The sequence below is a fragment of the Dendropsophus ebraccatus genome, chromosome 3 (assembly GCF_027789765.1).
Source record: "Dendropsophus ebraccatus isolate aDenEbr1 chromosome 3, aDenEbr1.pat, whole genome shotgun sequence".
NCBI classification, from domain to species: Eukaryota; Metazoa; Chordata; class Amphibia; order Anura; family Hylidae; genus Dendropsophus; species Dendropsophus ebraccatus.
The window spans coordinates 196684884-196703163 of record NC_091456.1 but is presented as its reverse complement, the minus strand read 5'-3'; the positions used below and the strand labels follow the sequence as shown (position 1 = coordinate 196703163).

The following is an 18280-nucleotide window of genomic DNA, read 5'->3' as shown; positions in this document are numbered from 1 at the left end:
TGACTTTATGAAAGCTTCAACTCCTCAGCTTCTGGTGTTCCTCCAAGAAGGCTTTGATAAGGGTCTTGCGCCTAATTCAATTAAAGTCCAGATTGTGGCTATCTTGGCTTGTCTTAATTCAATTCTACAGATAGTAGAGGTTAAGAATCTTGTCAAAGCTGTAACACGATTAAGACCAAGACTCATCAAGCCTTTAGACACCTGGGACCTGTCTTTTGTCCTTAAGCGTTTGTCTTCCTCCCTCCGAACCCTTAGAAGAGACGAACTTTACGTTTTTAACGTCTAAATCTGCGCTACTGTTGGCCATTAGCTCTGCCATGAGGGTGGGGGAGCATCAAGCTCTTGGGTCAGCCCCCCTTATGTTGTATTTTCTGAAGATAAAGTCATCCCCAGGTTTCTTCCTGGATTTCTTCCCATAGTAGCTTCATTCAAAAACATAAATTAGCCTGTGGTGCTTCTAGTTTTTGCTCCTTCAGATCCAGGTCAAGATTAAGTAAATCTTTCCTTATTGGATTTTCCAGAACTATTAGAATATATTTGGACAGAGTGAGAGCCTTTCGTAAAGAAGAGAATCTTCTGTTTTGTTTTTTTTTGTGGGAAGAACAAAGGGAAGAAGGCCTCCAAACCATCAATTTTTAGATGGATCTCCGATGCTATAGGTCTCTGTTACACTTCTGCTGAACTTTCGCCTTCTGATTTTCACTCAAAATATCACTTTTTTCCTGTTAGGTTAAACCTGCAGGGCGCCGCTCTTTTACTTTATCTCCTCCTCCTTTCGTCTATATCCTACCCTCCACCCTCTATATTCTACACTAATACTTATATTTCATTCATACCTCCAGGTAGCCGATCGACCGCGCCCCCCCCCCAGCGCCGAGCAGCGGAGAGCCGGGACGGCTGGGGCCAGGGCCCGGACCCATACCCATACCCACCCAATGCAACAGTTTTACATAAATAAATACATAAATAAAGAAAAGTTCATCTTTGCACAGTTACCATTTCAACAAGTTGACCTCATCCACACTTCTAGCTTTCTTCTTCCACCAGTTCTACCCCTATCAAGGGCTTCACCAGGAAGATCAAGCCATATTTCAGTCATCCCAGCCGCCCACGGACCCAGTCCCATGAGCAACTGGCCCCACCAGTCCAAAAGCCCCCATTGCCCATATATAATGGACAGCAGCCACTTCCAGACGGTCGGTCTCCTCCCACTTCCAACATCCCATCCGTACAATAACTTCTCTTTTAATTACCAATCGAGTGCCTTGATATACGGCCCTCTCACTGCCGTCCTCATGGCGCTCCACTTATCATCACATTAAGCAGTTCTGGGAACCCCCCCCGGCCCCCGAGCACAGTAGGGACGCAGCCACCCGACCACCCCACTCAACCTCCCATTCTCCATTATACTTATATTCTTCTGAATTTACATGGGCACATTCTACAAGGACCACTGCTACTAGTTGGACTGAACGTACTTCGGAGAGGATTTGTCAGTCCGCTACCTGGTCGTCCCTGTCTACGTTTGTTAAACATTATAGACTGGACTCCATTCTGTCTGTGTAACAAACTTGCCTTCGCCCGTGGCTTCACCAGGTTGCGAGGGTAGCCGGCATAGGGGGACGCCGGTCCATTTATCCACATGCTGTCAGGAGATTGAGGCGCCGGGTTAGTCAAATCCGGTCCCCGTCTTCCAGATCTCCTTGATCTGGTCTCCCTGAGAAGCTCTATATAAGGCTTCAGCTGCTTATGGGAGTTGCCTGTGAATTGGTTTCAAAGCCTCACTAGCATTTATCTACCTGCTGATACCTGTTGTTCTACTGACCTCTGCCTGTACCTTGGATTTTCCTGTGTCTCTGTGATTTGATTTTTGACGTTCTTCTCCTGGACTTTCTGACCTTGGCTTGATATCTGACTTTGTGTCGATTTTGTGTTTTGTGATTTTGTTCCTGGCGTGTTCTCCTGGTTATTTCGGGGGTTATTTCCAGGGCTGCACTCACCCTCTACCCCTCCTGACATTACAGTGTGCTAGGACGGCTGTTGCTAGGTCCCTTCTAAATGTTGCTGTGCAGAATAGCCCTCCCAATGGAGACAATACTTGCTAATTCCCCATATGTTGTAATGCCAATGGACGTAAGGAAAGCTAAAATTAAGTTAATTTGTTTTCCATTGGCATCATAGGTCTCCCTCCTTGAGTTCTGTGTTTTTCTTGTGTATTAGACTGTGGAGGTTGGGAGGCGGGCTCCATATATACTTCCTGTAGGAGGGGATTAAACTCTTTGTTAATTACTTTTCTAATATATTCCTTCGTCCCAGGAGCTTGTAGAAACATCGTAGATGTTTCTACGATGGAGAACAGATATTAAGGCCGCTGGAATCCCAACATGACGGGAGAAACTACTGCTGTTTTTTGCATTGGGAAAATATGACCGTTCACAAACACAAAAGCAGATGGTGGAGCACTTTAACCAGTACTCGGCCTCGCTCCAGTAAGACTTATAAACTAAAAACAAGACTTTATGAGACGCTGTTATTCCATCACATTTTCCTACTTTCATTACTGCGAGAACTTTAATGTTGATCAGGTAATTGTTGGAGTAAAACTCGTTCAGTTCACAATTACCCAATGCTTCCTTAGTGCTTCGTTCACTTAGGCCTACTGACACATAGCAACATTTCCTGATGTTTTACAACAATTCTGACTCCGGATTGGAAATCCGCACACTCCATTTAGTATAGGATGGATAGTTTTTGACCAGTAGCAGAAGAAAGCTTTTTTTTCTTTTGTTGAGTGGTGTAATAATCCTCCCCCCTTCATTTCTTCCAATATTATGAGACCTTATTCTCCCCCCAATCCTGCAGTAAAGGGGGACTCTCATCTCATAAACTTTTTTTCGTCAGGTAATGCAAAAAGAAACAAGTCTGCCAACGTGTGATTACATTATGGGAACATTTACCGACCACCACCCTCTGTCCTGTGAGCGGTGGCCGGGCTGCTGATGTCCTCGGGGGCCGGTAAGTATATTTCTATCCCTTCTATGTCTTCCTCTCACGTGGCTGTGGATTGTCCCTGTGATCTCAGTGGGAAACAAAGAGATGCAGAACTGATCCCACTCAGCATGGCTGCGTCCCGTCCTCCCCCCAGTGAGAGTCTGGTGATAGACAGGATTCTCTTCTCCTGTCCGTCCATCCTGTGGCGGCTGCACTAATACACTGTACATAGAGCAGCAGGGACTCCAGATCCTCCCCGGCCTCCCTGCTCCTGTACTGTGTATGCATGGCCACTAACTATGCAGAGGAAGCCGCTGCCTCCCACTCAGGACCTGTGTCATCTGTCACATCATCATAACCCTATACATATATATATCTTTTTAAGGGATTCAACACATTTCCTCAACATCATTAAGACACTCACTATTCCACATAATACCTTGCTAGTCACGTTGGACATATGAAGTTTGTATACGTCCATTGAAAATAGTAGAGGTATGCAAGCTATGATGAACATGTTATCACAATTACAGTTGCTTCCACAGGAAAATGAATTCTTATTGCAACTTTTGGACTTGGTATTGAGTAACAACTATTTTTCCTTTGAAGGAAAGTTATTCATGCAATGCAGGGGCGTGGCGATGGGTGCTAACGTGGCACCCACCTATGCCAACACAGTTGTGGCAGAGTTGGAGGAGCGCGTCGTCTATGGGACCCACCACTTCCAGCATGTCATGGGGTGGTGGCGTTTCATCGACGACGTGTTCCTCCTATGGACTGGGGACGTCACACAATTTCAGGAATTCCTAACATACCTTAACAGTGTGGATGAAACCATTAAATTTACAGCTTCCCACTCATTTTTTTAAAATTCATTATCTGGACGTAGAAGTGACCTTGATTGGGGACAGACTAATTAGTAAAATCTATCACAAAGACACAGACTGTAATAATATGTTGAGGTTTGACAGCTGTCATCCTCGACGGATGATTAGATCTTTGCCCTACAGTCAGATGATCAGGGCCAAAAGGATCACGGATCCTGAAATGGATGTTAATAGTGCTTTAGAAAGAATGTCCAGTGACTTTAGAGAGAGGGGTTATCCGACAGCACTTGTGGAACAGAGTAAGGACAGGGTTAAACAACTTGACAGACAAACACTACTTACAGACAGAAAAGATCTGAACAGGATACCCTTTGTCACTACGTATACACACTTATCCCCCCAAATAGGCCGAATCATTCAAAAACATTGGCATATAATCAAGGAAAGTTCCAAAAATATACAGGACTTCCAAACTCCACCATTACTATCTTACCGCAGAACAAATAATTTACGAGACAGACTTGTGAAAACTGATATCACGGTACCCAAGGAGGATACACAAAGGTACTTAGCCCCACGTAAAAAGGGCTCATATCCTTGCTTATCTTGTGTAAATTGTAAGTATATGAAAAAAGGCGAGAAATTCATTCATCCACATACACTGAAGGAATATCCAATTAAATATTACCTGACTTGTAATTCTAGTTGGATTATCTATGTATTGTGGTGCACATGTAACAAGATCTATGTGGGTGAGACGACCCATGATTTAAAGACTAGATTCACTCAACACAGGTACTCTATTCGAAAAAGAAAAATTGATTTACCTGTACCGAAACATTTTATGGATGCCAAACATACAGAAAAGGATCTTAAATTCATGGTAGTGGACCAAATACAACAGCCAAAGAGGGGAGGGGACAGACTCACTCTCCTCAAAAGAAAAGAATTAGAGTGGATCTATAATTTAGATGCATTGGGGCCCTATGGTTTAAATGTGGAATACCAGGTAACTAGTGGAATGTATAGGAGGTGACTTGCTGTAATGCAAAACTGAGTGCTCTCAAAACAGTATCCGGAACATATGTTGTGATCATGATGCTAAAATAACAATAATACTGTATATAAATTAATTTTTCATTTTATATTCTTGTAGATCTCATGCAGACGGATGCCGGGATTCTAACCATGATCCGCAAGTCACCTGAGGATTTACTACTGTCGTTATGGGAGGTTTTTTTTAAATAATTTTTTCTCTAACATCCGATTTTCTATCATGGAGGCCACTACAGAAAGACTCTCCAGGTATGTCAGCAGAGCGCGATTAAGAGTACCAGAATGGACTCGCCACCGGGACGGAAGGAGCGGAGTTGCATGATCACTCACCGGGTCTGCATAGTCGACTCCTGTTTGGAGTGGGTCCCAGAACTTGGGCAGTATTCACACCGAGACGTCTGATGGTGGGACGGATTATTCAAGCTGACGAACCAAAAAGGAGAAGTCGGCGCTCTGTATGTGATTTCCTCCTATATGTGCCCTTACTCCCCAGGATACGACTGTATACAATGGTTGCTCCTTTGGTCCGTGGAAGGTGTACCGCGGATCATGGTGAAAGGATCCAGTCATCTACTTACATGAAAAAAATTCTTTTGTACTAATATGCCTACCCGCTAAAGTTTTTTTCAAAGTGGACATTTGTTTTGTAATGGACTTTTTTTGAACTTTATTTTATACTGAGCACTAACACGCAATCTCTTTGGAGAAATAACGGACCCTATTTTTTTGCAATGAATGAAATGTATCTGAGTTAATGCTACCACCATCACTAAGAATTTGTTTATACTTCAAATCTATTTTGATCACGTGTGTTGGGTGGTTACACCCCTTAATTTTGTGAGCACCTGTGAAAGTGTGTATATATTTGCGTCATGTGTCACATGTTTTATGCTTGAAAAAGACCGCGAGAGGCGGTTGAAACGTCGCACCCTTTTGTTATGGAATAAATTCACGTCTTTGAACTTCATTGAACCGAGTGCTGCTGGTGTATCCCTTTGTATACATATATATATAGATCCACATGAGATGGAGGGAGAGAAGACTAAGGTTTAGAAGAAACATTTTATTACCAATTGGTGAGAAGTTTGGAGCTGCGGTATATGATATCTGTATTACCGCCAAATCTCCTCTGTACATGGGGAATACATAGCTGTGGTATCCGGCTTCTATCTGCTTTCTGAAGAACAGACGTCTGACTGATCACTGAGCGATCAGACTTGGCTTCTCCCCTGAGTGACTGATTAGATGTTTTATAAATTTATATTTCCGCGTATAACATTTTCCACATTTTGAACATCAAAATGGTTTCTCTCCTGTGTGAGTTCTTTTATGTGTAGTGAGCTGTGATTTCAAAGTAAAACACTTCCCACATTCGGAACATGAAAACTGTCCCACTATTATATGAGTTCTTTCATGTGCAGCGAGCTGTTTTTTCAGAGTAAAACATTTTCCACATTCTAAACATGAAAATGGCTTCTCCCCTGTGTGAATTCTTTGATGTTTTACAAAATCGGATTTCAAGGTAAAACATTTCCCGCATTCTGAACATAAAAATGGCTTCTCCCCAGTATGAGTTCTTTGATGGTTAACAAGATCTGATTTCTGAGTAAAACATTTCCCACATTCTGAACACGAAAACAGCTTCTCTCCTGTATGAAGTCTTTCATGTAAAGTGAGCTTTGATTTCTGAGTAAAGCATTTTCCACATTCTAAACATGAAAATGGCTTCTCCCCTGTATGAGTCCTTTCATGTATAATGAGCTTTGATTTCTGGGTAAAAGATTTTCCACATTCTAAGCATGAAAATGGCTTCTCACCAGTGTGGATTCTGAGATGTGTAATAAGCTTTGATTTCTCAGTAAAACACTTTCCACATTCTGAACATGAAAATGGCTTTTGCCCTGTGTGAATTATTTGATGTCTACCAACAGCTGATTTGCGAGTAAAACATTTCCCACATTCTAAACATGAAAATGGCTTCTTATGTTGCTTAGTAATCTGTGATGAATCAGTAGAGGGGACTGGTATATAAGGATCAGATGACAGATCTTCGCTGTGAGGGGCTGAGGGTAGATCTGGGGTAATGGAAGGTTCTTCATACGTATCCTGTGTGATAGGATTCTCTGCTTTATAACCTGAATATATCAGATTTCCCTCTGATCTCCGGGTACAGTCACCTGACAATATAGAAGAGATTGATTTTTAGTAATAGTATTTAAAATATTCAATATATTTATACTTGGGGGGGCATTGTTATGCCGTTCACTATCTTGTAAAACTGACATGTTATCAATGTTTCTTACATCAGTACAATTACAATGATACCAAATTAATACAACAGAAGATGGCTCAGTCACCCCTAGCAACCAATCAGATTCCACCTTTCATTTCTCACAGACTCTTTGGAAAATGAAAGGTGGAATCTGATTGGTTGCTAGGGGCAACTGAGACAGTTTCACTTTACACCATGTTTGATAAATCTCCCCCAGTATTTCACATGTGATGTCACTAAAGCTTTATACAGCGGGATCACAATCTTCTTCTTCCTACTGGTTATACCTCTAGCTGGTGTGTAGTCAATGGCCTCTTCTCTACTACAGAAGACTGACAGGACACAGAGCTTATAATATTCTACCTGGATGCTTACCTATAGTGACCTCCTCCTTATACTGCTCATCACTGCTGTCATCTGTCTCTTCTTTTACTATTATGTCTGTAGCATCAATATAGTCCAGATCTTCCCCCTGATCCATAAGATGTGAGAGAAATATTGTAATAGTCATCAGACAGGAGGAGAAGTCAGGTGGGATGTACAGATCATAGGGAACATCTCCATCTACCTGATCCTGATCCTGTGGGAGAAGAGGACGGGGACATCTCTCTGGTGCTGTTCTCTTACTGGATCTGACTGGAGGGAACACATACAGAGACTGAATTCATTCTTTCCATCCAGATAATACAGAGAGGAGGTGTGTATATAGTCCTGTCTATTACCTGCTGATGGGAGGGGCTGCTGATCCTCCAGCATCACATCCTTGTACTGATCCTTGTGTCCTTCTACATACTCCCACTCCTCCATGGAGAAATAGACCGCCACGTCCTGACACCTTATAGGAACCTGACACACACAATGATCACACAGTCATCCCCCCCACCCCTCCAGTGGTGTTACTGTATAATGTCCCAGCATTCCCAGCAGCCACAGTCTCACCTCTCCACTCAGCAGCTCCACCATCTTGTTGGTGACTTCTAGGATCTTCTCTTCCTCCATTTCCTCATGTATCAGGGGCCCCGGGATTGCGCTCAGGGTTCTTCCCCATCCTTCACACCCAGGGGCCCCACAGCGCCCACTAGAGGACTTCTTCACTACTGTGTAATCCTGTGTATGGAGAGACACATTACTATCACTCCATCCATTCCCAGAATCCCTCACCTCTCCAGTCCTATCCATCTGTTATTCCATAGATAAGAATGATGTCATGATGACATCACTCCCAGAATCCCTCACCTCTCCAGTCCTATCCATCTGTTATTCCATAGATAAGAATGATGTCATGATGACATCACTCCCAGAATCCCTCACCTCTCCAGTCCTATCCATCTGTTATTCCATAGATAAGAATGATGTCATGATGACATCACTCCCAGAATCCCTCACCTCCCCAGTAAGCAGGAAGAGTATGTGTAGGGTGAGGGTTATTATCCTCTCGGCCATCTTGTCTCTGTCTCTCTCCATGGTTGATGGGTTGGTCTCTTATATAGAAGATATCAGCAGAGGATCCTGGAGGGAAGAGGAGGAGACAATGTAATATATCGGGGTCTCCAGTATAATATAACTTTATTGATCAGGCACAGTGAACAGTCACATGATGTCCCAGGAAAGAGAGAAGAAAATGTGAGGAAAGATTCTCATCTCCCCCAACATGACGTCATCCAGATGAGAGGAGAGAAGAGGAAACAGCAGAGATCGGCCTCCTGGGATCAGGAAGGGCACAAGGAACAACAACACCTCATATACAATGCCTGATATATAAATATATCCCTCCACCTGCAGATACAGGAGCCGTGTGCTTCCAGGACCTGCCATGATGTCACAGTCATGTGATCAGTCATATGGAGGAGGAGGAGGAGGAGTCACATGATCAGGGGCTGCTGCTCAGTGTGTGCAGGACTCTGCTGTGCTGGATGAGCTGAAAGCAGCAGTTCAACTAGGCGCTGGCGTGTAGCTGATGGCGGTTACTGTATGAGGGAGTCCCTCTTGCCAAAGTCTTGTAACAAAGATGGCGGTCGTTTCTCTCCACAACTGGATGTTACACAGCTCCTATGCTGTCTCAGCAAATCTCTCGATGGGCCTCAGTCACAGACCAGTATAGCTGCTCTCCACAGCAGTTATGGGGTCCTAGAAGAAGGATACTTCATGTGGACGGCATCAGGTCTCTCAGTCTGCTATAGCCAGCTGTCTCATCAAAATGGCCGCTCAGACTTCCCTCATCTGCTGCTTCCCTCAGGTCACATCCTCCAACTGTCAGGTTCGTCTCCCTTGGCAACAGCACAGCCTTAGCAACACAGGCCGTCTGCTGCAAAACAGCGACATCTTGTGGCTAAATACAGAATGTCATACATATTATTATATACAGTTACATCTCTCTGGTTGTTTCACCATCTCATATAAGCCTGCACACCAAACTAGGATGAACATCGGGCCTGTAGTTAGTATAGTTAGGGCTATTATCTGTGCAGTGGTATGCAAAGGCTGAGGATCACGTGACCAAGCCCTGTAACCATGGTTCCTCCAATGGCTGTCGAGCTTTGGTCAGGAGTACCATGTGACTTCCCCTTGCTAGTTAGTTCTGGCCCCTGCTCCCAAGCAAGGAGGTCGTGTGTTTGTGTCTCTCTTCACCTTCAGAGGAGAGGCTGGTGCTCTGCTGTAACAGATCCTGGCTGTCCGTCTGCCCAAGTGCCTGGAGTACCCTCTCATATGGGTGACGTTCCTGTTATTCATCTCCTCATCAAGTCAAGATTCATACCGCAAGTACTCTAATCCACCCAGCCTCACTATTCCTCTATCACTACTACCCCCATCATCCGGCACGCTTCACCTCAGCCTATGCAGCACCACCTTAGCTCTGTCTATATAAGTCTGCTATATACCCGGTTGCTTCCAGTTACCTCAGTTACAATAAAAGTGTAACCACCGCTGTTACTGAACCCTGGCATTGGTGTCCGTTTACTGGTGCCCTGACTAGGTACAGCGAAGAATCGCATGCCCAGTAGCAATTATACCGCAGTATCTGCAGACCGGTCCCTCAGCTGTGCCATCCTCAGGCCCTATACTGTGCCAATCCTATAGCCTGCAGCTGCCCTGGTTCCTGCCCGCTCACAACACCTGCACTGCGAAGTGACCAGAAGGGCCTGACTACTATATTGGGGCACAAAAGGGTCTAACTACTATATGGATACAGAGAGGACTAACCACTATATGAGGGCACAGAGGGGGCAATATAGAGATGGCGGAGGACGATGGTGAATGAATGAGGAGCCTAAAATGTTTTTCTGGCAGATTCTATGGGGATGACTTGTGGCTGAGAGAAATCCTCATGATGGCCCAAGCTGGATGGAGAAGAAAAAAAGTGAGCAACTGCAATTGAAGAAGAAGCCCCCTGTGATTCCCTCAGAGAAGACATCTCCTGTGAGTCATTGGCTGTAACTGCAGTGTAGTCACCCAGGCCTTATTCCCATGTTCTGTGTTCCTGGGGAACACGGACGTGGAATGCCTGTAACGGAGCCTCCCCCTCGTATGGGCAGCATCCTGATATGATGCTGGGAGCCATGCGGCTGTGTCATTACAGCAGGGTGCATATTCATACAGTTCCCCTACTCCCAGCATCTTATCAAGATGCTCCTGCGGGGGGAAGCTTCGTTACAAGTATTCCACGTTCGTGGAATATGGCCTTATGGTGCACAGAGCCTGTTATATAGAGATGAGATGATATTTATATTTGTACAATGGATTTTATTCAGTAGCAGTGGTGACATTAGTCAGTATATGAGGGTATTATTTGTCTCTTGATCTTATATACTGGATTTGGTCAGTTTGCTATGGGGCCCAGCCATTTCTAGTTACGCCCCTGGTGTTCATAGTACAGGAAAGATAATGTTATGATGCCCTGATTTGTGCAAATTGCGGTAAAAAAGCAGCATTTTTTTCTGCAAATCATGGCAGAACTGTAGCCAGGAGACAATACACCACTCAAAGTATGTCTTTTTGGGTGGCCACAGGCCCCCCAAGAGCTCAGGGCCCCGGGCTGCTGCTCTAAATGGACCTATTATAATCAGCCACTGGACGCACCCCTCATCAGGGCCGCCTCCAGGTTTTTGTGGGCTCTTGGGCAACAGAGCCTCAGCACGCCCCTTATCCATCCACTATGCATAATCACTTGAGACACCACTTACATACACACACATAACTGACTGACAGAGATTACTGACTGACACACACACATACAGCTCAGTCTTCTCCCTCTCTGTCGGGCTGCTCTCCACATTTGTATTGAGGACCAGCATGTCATGTGATCAGGTCCTACATCTCTCTCTCTCTGCAGGAGGCTCCCAGTTCCTGCTGTGTCTTCTGATGTCCAGCGCTCACCCTGCATTACAGTAGGCGGGCTAAACATCAGAACACCGGGCCCCTCTCCCTTTCTGGGCCCCTGAAGGCCTGGAGACTAAGCCTACCAAGGACTACGTTGAGATTTGTCACTTAAAATTTCTTGCGTCCCGCCTTTATGGCCTGCTTAACCCCAACAGGTTTTAATTTCAATTAAAAAAATAAATTTTCAAATTTAATTTAAAATTCTTTTATTTTTGTGTAAACATTTATTTTTGGTTCACCAGCGGAGGAGGAGGGTCACCACTTGGTGAGAGCCCTGTGTGTGGGTAAGGCCGTTATTAGACGGAGTGATAATCAGTTGAATCAGGCCAATAATCGCTCTGAGTAAGGGTCCATTTACACAGAAAGATTATCTGCCAAAGATTTGAAGCCAAAGCCAGGAATGGATTTGAAAAGAGGAGAAATCTCAGGCTTTCCATTATGACCTGATCTCTGTTTATAGTCTGTTTCTGGCTTTGGCTTCAAATCTTTGGCAGATAATCTTTCTGTGTAAATGGACCCTAATAGAGACAACGATCATCAGCTGATCACCGACCGTGCATGGCTATTTGTAATAGTGATGCACGGCCAACGATTGTGTAAAAAAAACATATACATTACCTCTCCGCAGTCCCTGCTCCTCTCCTCTCTTCCCGGAGCTGCCGCTGTAGCTTTAGAGTGCCCTATGAACTGACAGGCTGCTCAGCTCTGAGGGCGGAGGAACATTGGAAACGTGGAGAGGTATGGATAAAGTTTAAGGCAATGGCTGCATGGACATCGCTAACGATATACATATATAGGCGCTCGTTTACATTATTGATCGGGCCGTCTAATGGGACCCTAACTCTGGCAACACTCAGGTTATTATTGTTAACAGAGAGCTTACCCTGTTGTTACCCCCCATTTCTCTTCCATTTGCAGCCCACTATAATTGGCCAAATAGGCAAGGACTCCAGATCCTCCCTGGCCTCCCTGCTCCTGTACTGTGTATGCATGGCCACTAACTATGCAGAGGAAGCCGCTGCCGCCCACTCAGGACCTGTGTCATCTGTCACATCATTATAACATATATATATATATATATCCACATGAGATGGAGGGAGAGGAGACTAAGATTTAGAAGAAACATTTTATTAACAATTGGTGAGAAGTTTGGAGCTGCGGTATTTTTGGATGAGCAGTGAGTTGAAATTTTATATATAACATCTTTCACATTCTTGGTATGGAAACAGCTTCTCTCCTCTGTGAGTTCTTTCATGCATAGCTAGATGTGATTTTCGTGTAAAACATTTGTCACATTCAAAACATGCAAATGGCTTCTCTCCTGTATGAGTTCTATTATGTCTAATGAGCTTTGATTTCACAATAAAACATTTGTCACATTCTAAACAAGAAAATGGCCTTTCCCCTGTGTGACTTCTTTGATGCCTAACAAGATCTGATGGATAAGTAAAACATTTTTTACATTCTGAACATGAAAACGGCTTCTCTCCCGTATGAGTTCTCTTATGTATAGTGAGCTGAGATTTCACAGTAAAACATTTCCCACATTCTGAACATGAAAATGGCTTCTCTCCTGTGTGAAATCTTTGGTGTATCAGTAAATCTGCTTTCCGAGAAAAACATTTTCCACATTCTGAACATGAAAATGGCTTCTCTCCAGTATGAGTTCTTTTATGTAAGGTGAGCTGTGATTTTTGACTGAAACGTTTTTCACATTGTATACAGGAAAATGGCTTCTCCCCTGTGTGAGTCCTTTTATGTATAGTGAGGTGAGCTTTTACAGCAAAACATTTCTCACATTCTGAGCACGAAAATGGCTTCTCTCCTGTATGCGTTCTCTTATGTCTAAGGAGCTTTGAATTCACAGTGAAACATTTTCCACATTCTGAACATGAAAATGGTCTTTCTCCTGTGTGAGTTCTTTCATGTATAATGAAATCTGATTTCCGAGTAAAACATTTCCCACATTCTGAACATGAAAATGGCTTCTCATTATTTTGCTTTGTAAGCTGTGATGAAGCAGTAGAGGGGACTGGTATATAAGGATCAGATGACAGATCGTTGCTGTGAGGGGCTGAGGGTAGATCTGGGGTAATAGAATATTCTTCATATGTATCTTGTGTGATAGGATTCTCTGCTTTATAACCTGAATATATCAGATTTCCCTCTGATCTCCGGGTACAGCCACCTGACAATAGAGAAGAGAGGATTTCTGAGTAATAACCTTAGAGATGTTTAATAGATTTATACTTTGGGTTTTTAGTGCAACATCTTGTTCAGAATGTGAGATCATGGAACCCTCCCGTCCTCCTCCATCCTGGAACCCTCCCGTCCTCCTCCATCCTGGAACCCCCCCCCGTCCTCCATCCTGGAACCCTCCCGTCCTCTTCCATCCTGGAACCCTCCCGTCCTCCTCCATCGTGGAGCCCTCCCGTCCTCCTCCATCGTGGAACCCTCCCTTCCTCCTCCATCCTGGAACCCTCCTGTCCTCCTCCATCCTGGAACCCTCCCGTCCTCCTCCATCGCGGAGCCCTCCCGTCCTCCTCCATCCTGGAACCCTCCCGTCGTCCTGCATCGTGGAGCCCTCCCGTCCTCCTCCATCGTGGAGCCCTCCCGTCCTCCTCCATCCTGGAACCCCCCGTCCCCCTCCATCATGGAACCCTCCCATCATACTACATCACTACCAACAACACTTATGGTGATACCAGTATATTCCCAACACTATACAACTAATCCATTCCGCTCTCTGTTACAAGTAATGTGCAGCGTCTCCAGGAATCCACCATCTTTTCCCTCGCTGTGTATAGAGGCAACTTCCCAGTCTCCTTATCCCCCTTACACTATCAGTGTAGCATGCATTACAAGGAGCAGGGACACCTATCTCTGGCCAGTGTGTAGACGCCATTGCTGCACCAGCCGTAGCTCTTTCCTGGATGCCGCCATCACAGCGATGAAAGTGTCACACACACAGGTCCTAAATCAAACTGAAGGCCACAGCGGCTGCTGAACTCTGCCGGGCTCTCTGGCTCCTCCATCCAACACTGTACATAGTCAGCCAGGCGAAGAGTGACACAGGAAGCAGCAGTGCGACTGGTCGGTCTCTGGTCTGTGACTCTGACGCTGGCACTATTAGAGGGTCACTGAGGGTGGCAGTATTAGGAGGTCTCTCTATACCACCGAGTCTGAGGGCCCTATCGCCCTGATCAGCCGAATCAGACCGATTATTGCTTTGTGTAATTACCTCTCCGCACTCCCGGTCTTCTCCTGCCCTCTGCTCGCTTCAGTGACCGGGACTGCCGGGAACCGAGCAGATGGCAGGAGAACAATGGGAGTGTGGAGAGGTAACGTATTACATTTACATTATTGATCGGGCCTAATAGGACGCTAAGGTAGGCACTTATATGTAAGTAGTGTATACACTTGTAGTATATTGTTCTGTATACAATATAGTCACTGCTGGTATATAGTTCTGTATACAATATAGTCACTGCTGGTATATAGTTCTGTATATAATATAGTCACTGCTGGTATGTAGTTATGTATATAATATAGTCACTGCTGGTATATAGTTATGTATATAATATAGTCACTGCTGGTATATAGTTATGTATACAATAGTCACTGCTGGTATATAGTTATGTATATAATATAGTCACTGCTGGTATATAGTTATGTATATAATATAGTCACTGCTGGTATATAGTGATGTATTCGAACAGAAAAGCTGCCATCACCCAAGTGATAGATCAGCAGAGCCCAAGGAAGTATCTCATAGATTTTTATTTTTTTTTACAGATATTAAGAGGTGTTCAGCTATCTTGTGGGCACTTAGGACCCGTATATAATATTCCATCCGGACGGTTACCTGTAGTGATGTCCTCCTTATACTGCTGATCACTGCTCACATCTGTCTCTTCTTTTTCCTCTTTAACTATTATGTCTTTAGCAACAATATAGTCCAGATCTTCTCCCTGATTCATAAGATGTGGGAGAAATATTGTAAAAGTCATCAGACAGGAGGAGAAGTCAGGTGGGATGTACAGATCATAGGGAACATCTCCATCTACCTGATCCTGATCCTGTGGGAGAAGAGGACGGGGACATCTCTCTGGTGCTGTTCTCTTACTGGATCTGACTGGAGGGAACACATACAGAGACTGAATTCATTCTTTCCATCCAGATAATACAGAGAGGAGGTGTGTATATAGTCCTGTCTATTACCTGCTGATGGGAGGGGCTGCTGATCCTCCAGCATCACATCCTTGTACTGATCCTTGTGTCCTTCTACATACTCCCACTCCTCCATGGAGAAATAGACCGCCACGTCCTGACACCTTATAGGAACCTGACACACACAATGATCACACAGTCATCCCCCCCACCCCTCCAGTGGTGTTACTGTATAATGTCCCAGCATTCTCAGCAGCCACAGTCTCACCTCTCCACTCAGCAGCTCCACCATCTTGTTGGTGACTTCTAGGATCTTCTCTTCCTCCATTTCCTCATGTATCTGGGGCCCCGGGATTGGGCTCAGGGTTCTTCCCCATCCTTCACACCCAGGGGCCCCACAGCGCCCACTAGAGGACTTCTTCACTACTGTGTAATCCTGTGTATGGAGAGACACATTACTATCACTCCATCCATTCCCAGAATCCCTCACCTCCCCAGTCCTATCCATCTGTTATTCCATAGATAAGAATGATGTCATGATGACATCACTCCCAGAATCCCTCACTTCTCCAGTCCTATCCATCTGTTATTCCATAGATAAGAATGATGTCATGATGACATCACTCCCAGAATCCCTCACCTCTCCAGTCCTATCCATCTGTTATTCCATAGATAAGAATGATGTCATGATGACATCACTCCCAGAATCCCTCACCTCTCCAGTCCTATCCATCTGTTATTCCATAGATAAGAATGATGTCATGATGACATCACTCCCAGAATCCCTCACCTCTCCAGTCCTATCCATCTGTTATTCCATAGATAAGAATGATGTCATGATGACATCACTCCCAGAATCCCTCACCTCCCCAGTCCTACCCATCTGTTATTCCATAGATAAGAATGATGTCATGATGACATCACTCCCAGAATCCCTCACCTCCCCAGTAAGCAGGAAGAGTATGTGTAGGGTGAGGGTTATTATCCTGTCGGCCATCTTGTCTCTGTCTCTCTCCATGGTTGATGGGTCGGTCTCTTATATAGAAGATATCAGCAGAGGATCCTGGAGGGAAGAGGAGGAGACAATGTAATGCGGCTCTAGATTCCTGGAGATAGAAATATACATGGACAGGAGGGGATATGGGGGAACATGGGAGGAGACATTACACGGCTGTCAGTAGTATGTTGGTCCCAGTGCTGTACGGTATCAGTATTCTGTAGTCGCACCCTTTAGCTCTTATATTACAGAGTGCTGTGAGGACTCGATTGGACTTTTATTCCATATACGTTGTGTGTTGGGAAAGGAGTAAGAGAGAAATCTATAGAGTGCGGTAATATAGCTGTAATACATCACATGACCTGAGGACAGGGGTGGCGCTGCACATAGTAGAGAACAACCAGCATATGATCCCTGTATAATAATCAAATACTCAGGGCTCTCTGACCTTATACTTCCTATCCGGATGATTCCACACATAGGGAGATAAGTCACAAATATGCAGAAATAACACAGGGATCCTGTCACCATCACCAATACTATCTAACATCATTTTATAGAGCGGGAAGAGCTGAGCAGAATGATATGTAACTTTATAGGAAAACATTCAGTATAACTTTTAAATTGTTCATCAAAATCTCCATGATAAAGAGTCCAGTCCATTGAGTGACTCCGCCCACTGGACTCCTTAACACACAACGAGCAGGGATATTAAAAGGGGTATTCTGGCGAAAATGTTTTCCTTTCACATCAACTGTTGTCAGAAAATTATATAGATTTGTAAATTACTTCTATATAAAGCTCTCCAGTCTTCCAGTACTTGTCAGCTGCTGTATGTTCTGCAGGAAGTGGTGTATTCTTTCCAGTCTGACACAGTGCTCTCTGCTGCCACCTCTGTCCATGTCGGGAACTGTCCAGAGCAGGAGAGGTTTTCTGTGGTGATTTGCTGCTGCTCTGGACAGTTCCTGACATGGACAGAGGTGGCACCAGAGAGCACTGTGTCAGACTGAATGTTTTCCCATAAAGTTACACATCAGTCGGCTCAGCACTTCCCGCTCTATAACATGATGGGGGTAGATTAGATGACATTGGTGACAGGTTCCATGTGGATTTTATCACTGTAAAGGGCTGAAATTAGAAACACAATGAGCGGCCGAGGCGGCTTCACTTCTTATCCACCTGGATTCAATCAATGGGAGTTTTTTTGTTTTTTTCTCCAGAAATAAACTATCACTATAGTGCTGCCCCAGTGTAAAAATACTAGGAGGAGATTTTGGCTATAGGATATATATATATATATATATATATATATATATTATATATATATATATATATATACACACTCACACAGAGCTTACACTGTATAACTGTATGACAACAGCATCTTGGCTCATCCAAAAAGTAGAAGAAAGTTTTTTATCATTCACTTGAGTTATTTACAATGAGAGGAAAGAGAGATCAGAACATTTACCGGCCTCACTGATTTAATGGAACAAGATGGATCTATAGCTTAAGAATTACCTCAACACCCAGGAACAGAACCACAAGAAGCACAGCTCTACTGATACTTACCTCCACCTGCTCTACAGG

General features: G+C 44.3%; 2 protein-coding genes and 1 long non-coding RNA gene across 3 annotated transcripts in view; 1 reads left to right on the top strand and 2 right to left on the bottom strand.

Moving 5' to 3' along the window:
- Positions 1-7642, bottom strand: part of LOC138786670 (uncharacterized) — a 29982-nt gene extending 22340 nt beyond the window's left edge. Inside the window, 5 exon segments of the mRNA XM_069963647.1 lie at positions 1576-1645; positions 2291-2343; positions 2442-2656; positions 6092-7051; positions 7522-7642. Of these exon segments, the coding sequence (XP_069819748.1) occupies positions 1576-1645; positions 2291-2343; positions 2442-2656; positions 6092-7051; positions 7522-7627 (1404 nt within the window). The 5' untranslated portion in view covers positions 7628-7642.
- Positions 7643-8998: 1356 nt separating this feature from the next.
- LOC138786893 (uncharacterized) lies at positions 8999-11668 on the top strand. The gene is made up of 3 exons (XR_011362247.1): positions 8999-9403; positions 10435-10563; positions 11477-11668. It is a non-coding gene; the product is annotated as an uncharacterized lncRNA (long non-coding RNA).
- Positions 11669-12641: 973 nt separating this feature from the next.
- On the bottom strand, positions 12642-15503 carry LOC138786669 (oocyte zinc finger protein XlCOF22-like). Its single transcript, XM_069963646.1, has 2 exons — positions 15389-15503; positions 12642-13711 (listed from the first exon to the last, which is right to left on the bottom strand). The coding sequence occupies exons 1-2, from the start codon at positions 15501-15503 to the stop codon at positions 12714-12716; spliced, it is 1113 nt and encodes a 370-aa protein (XP_069819747.1). The 3' UTR covers positions 12642-12713.
- Positions 15504-18280: the final 2777 nt, after the last annotated feature.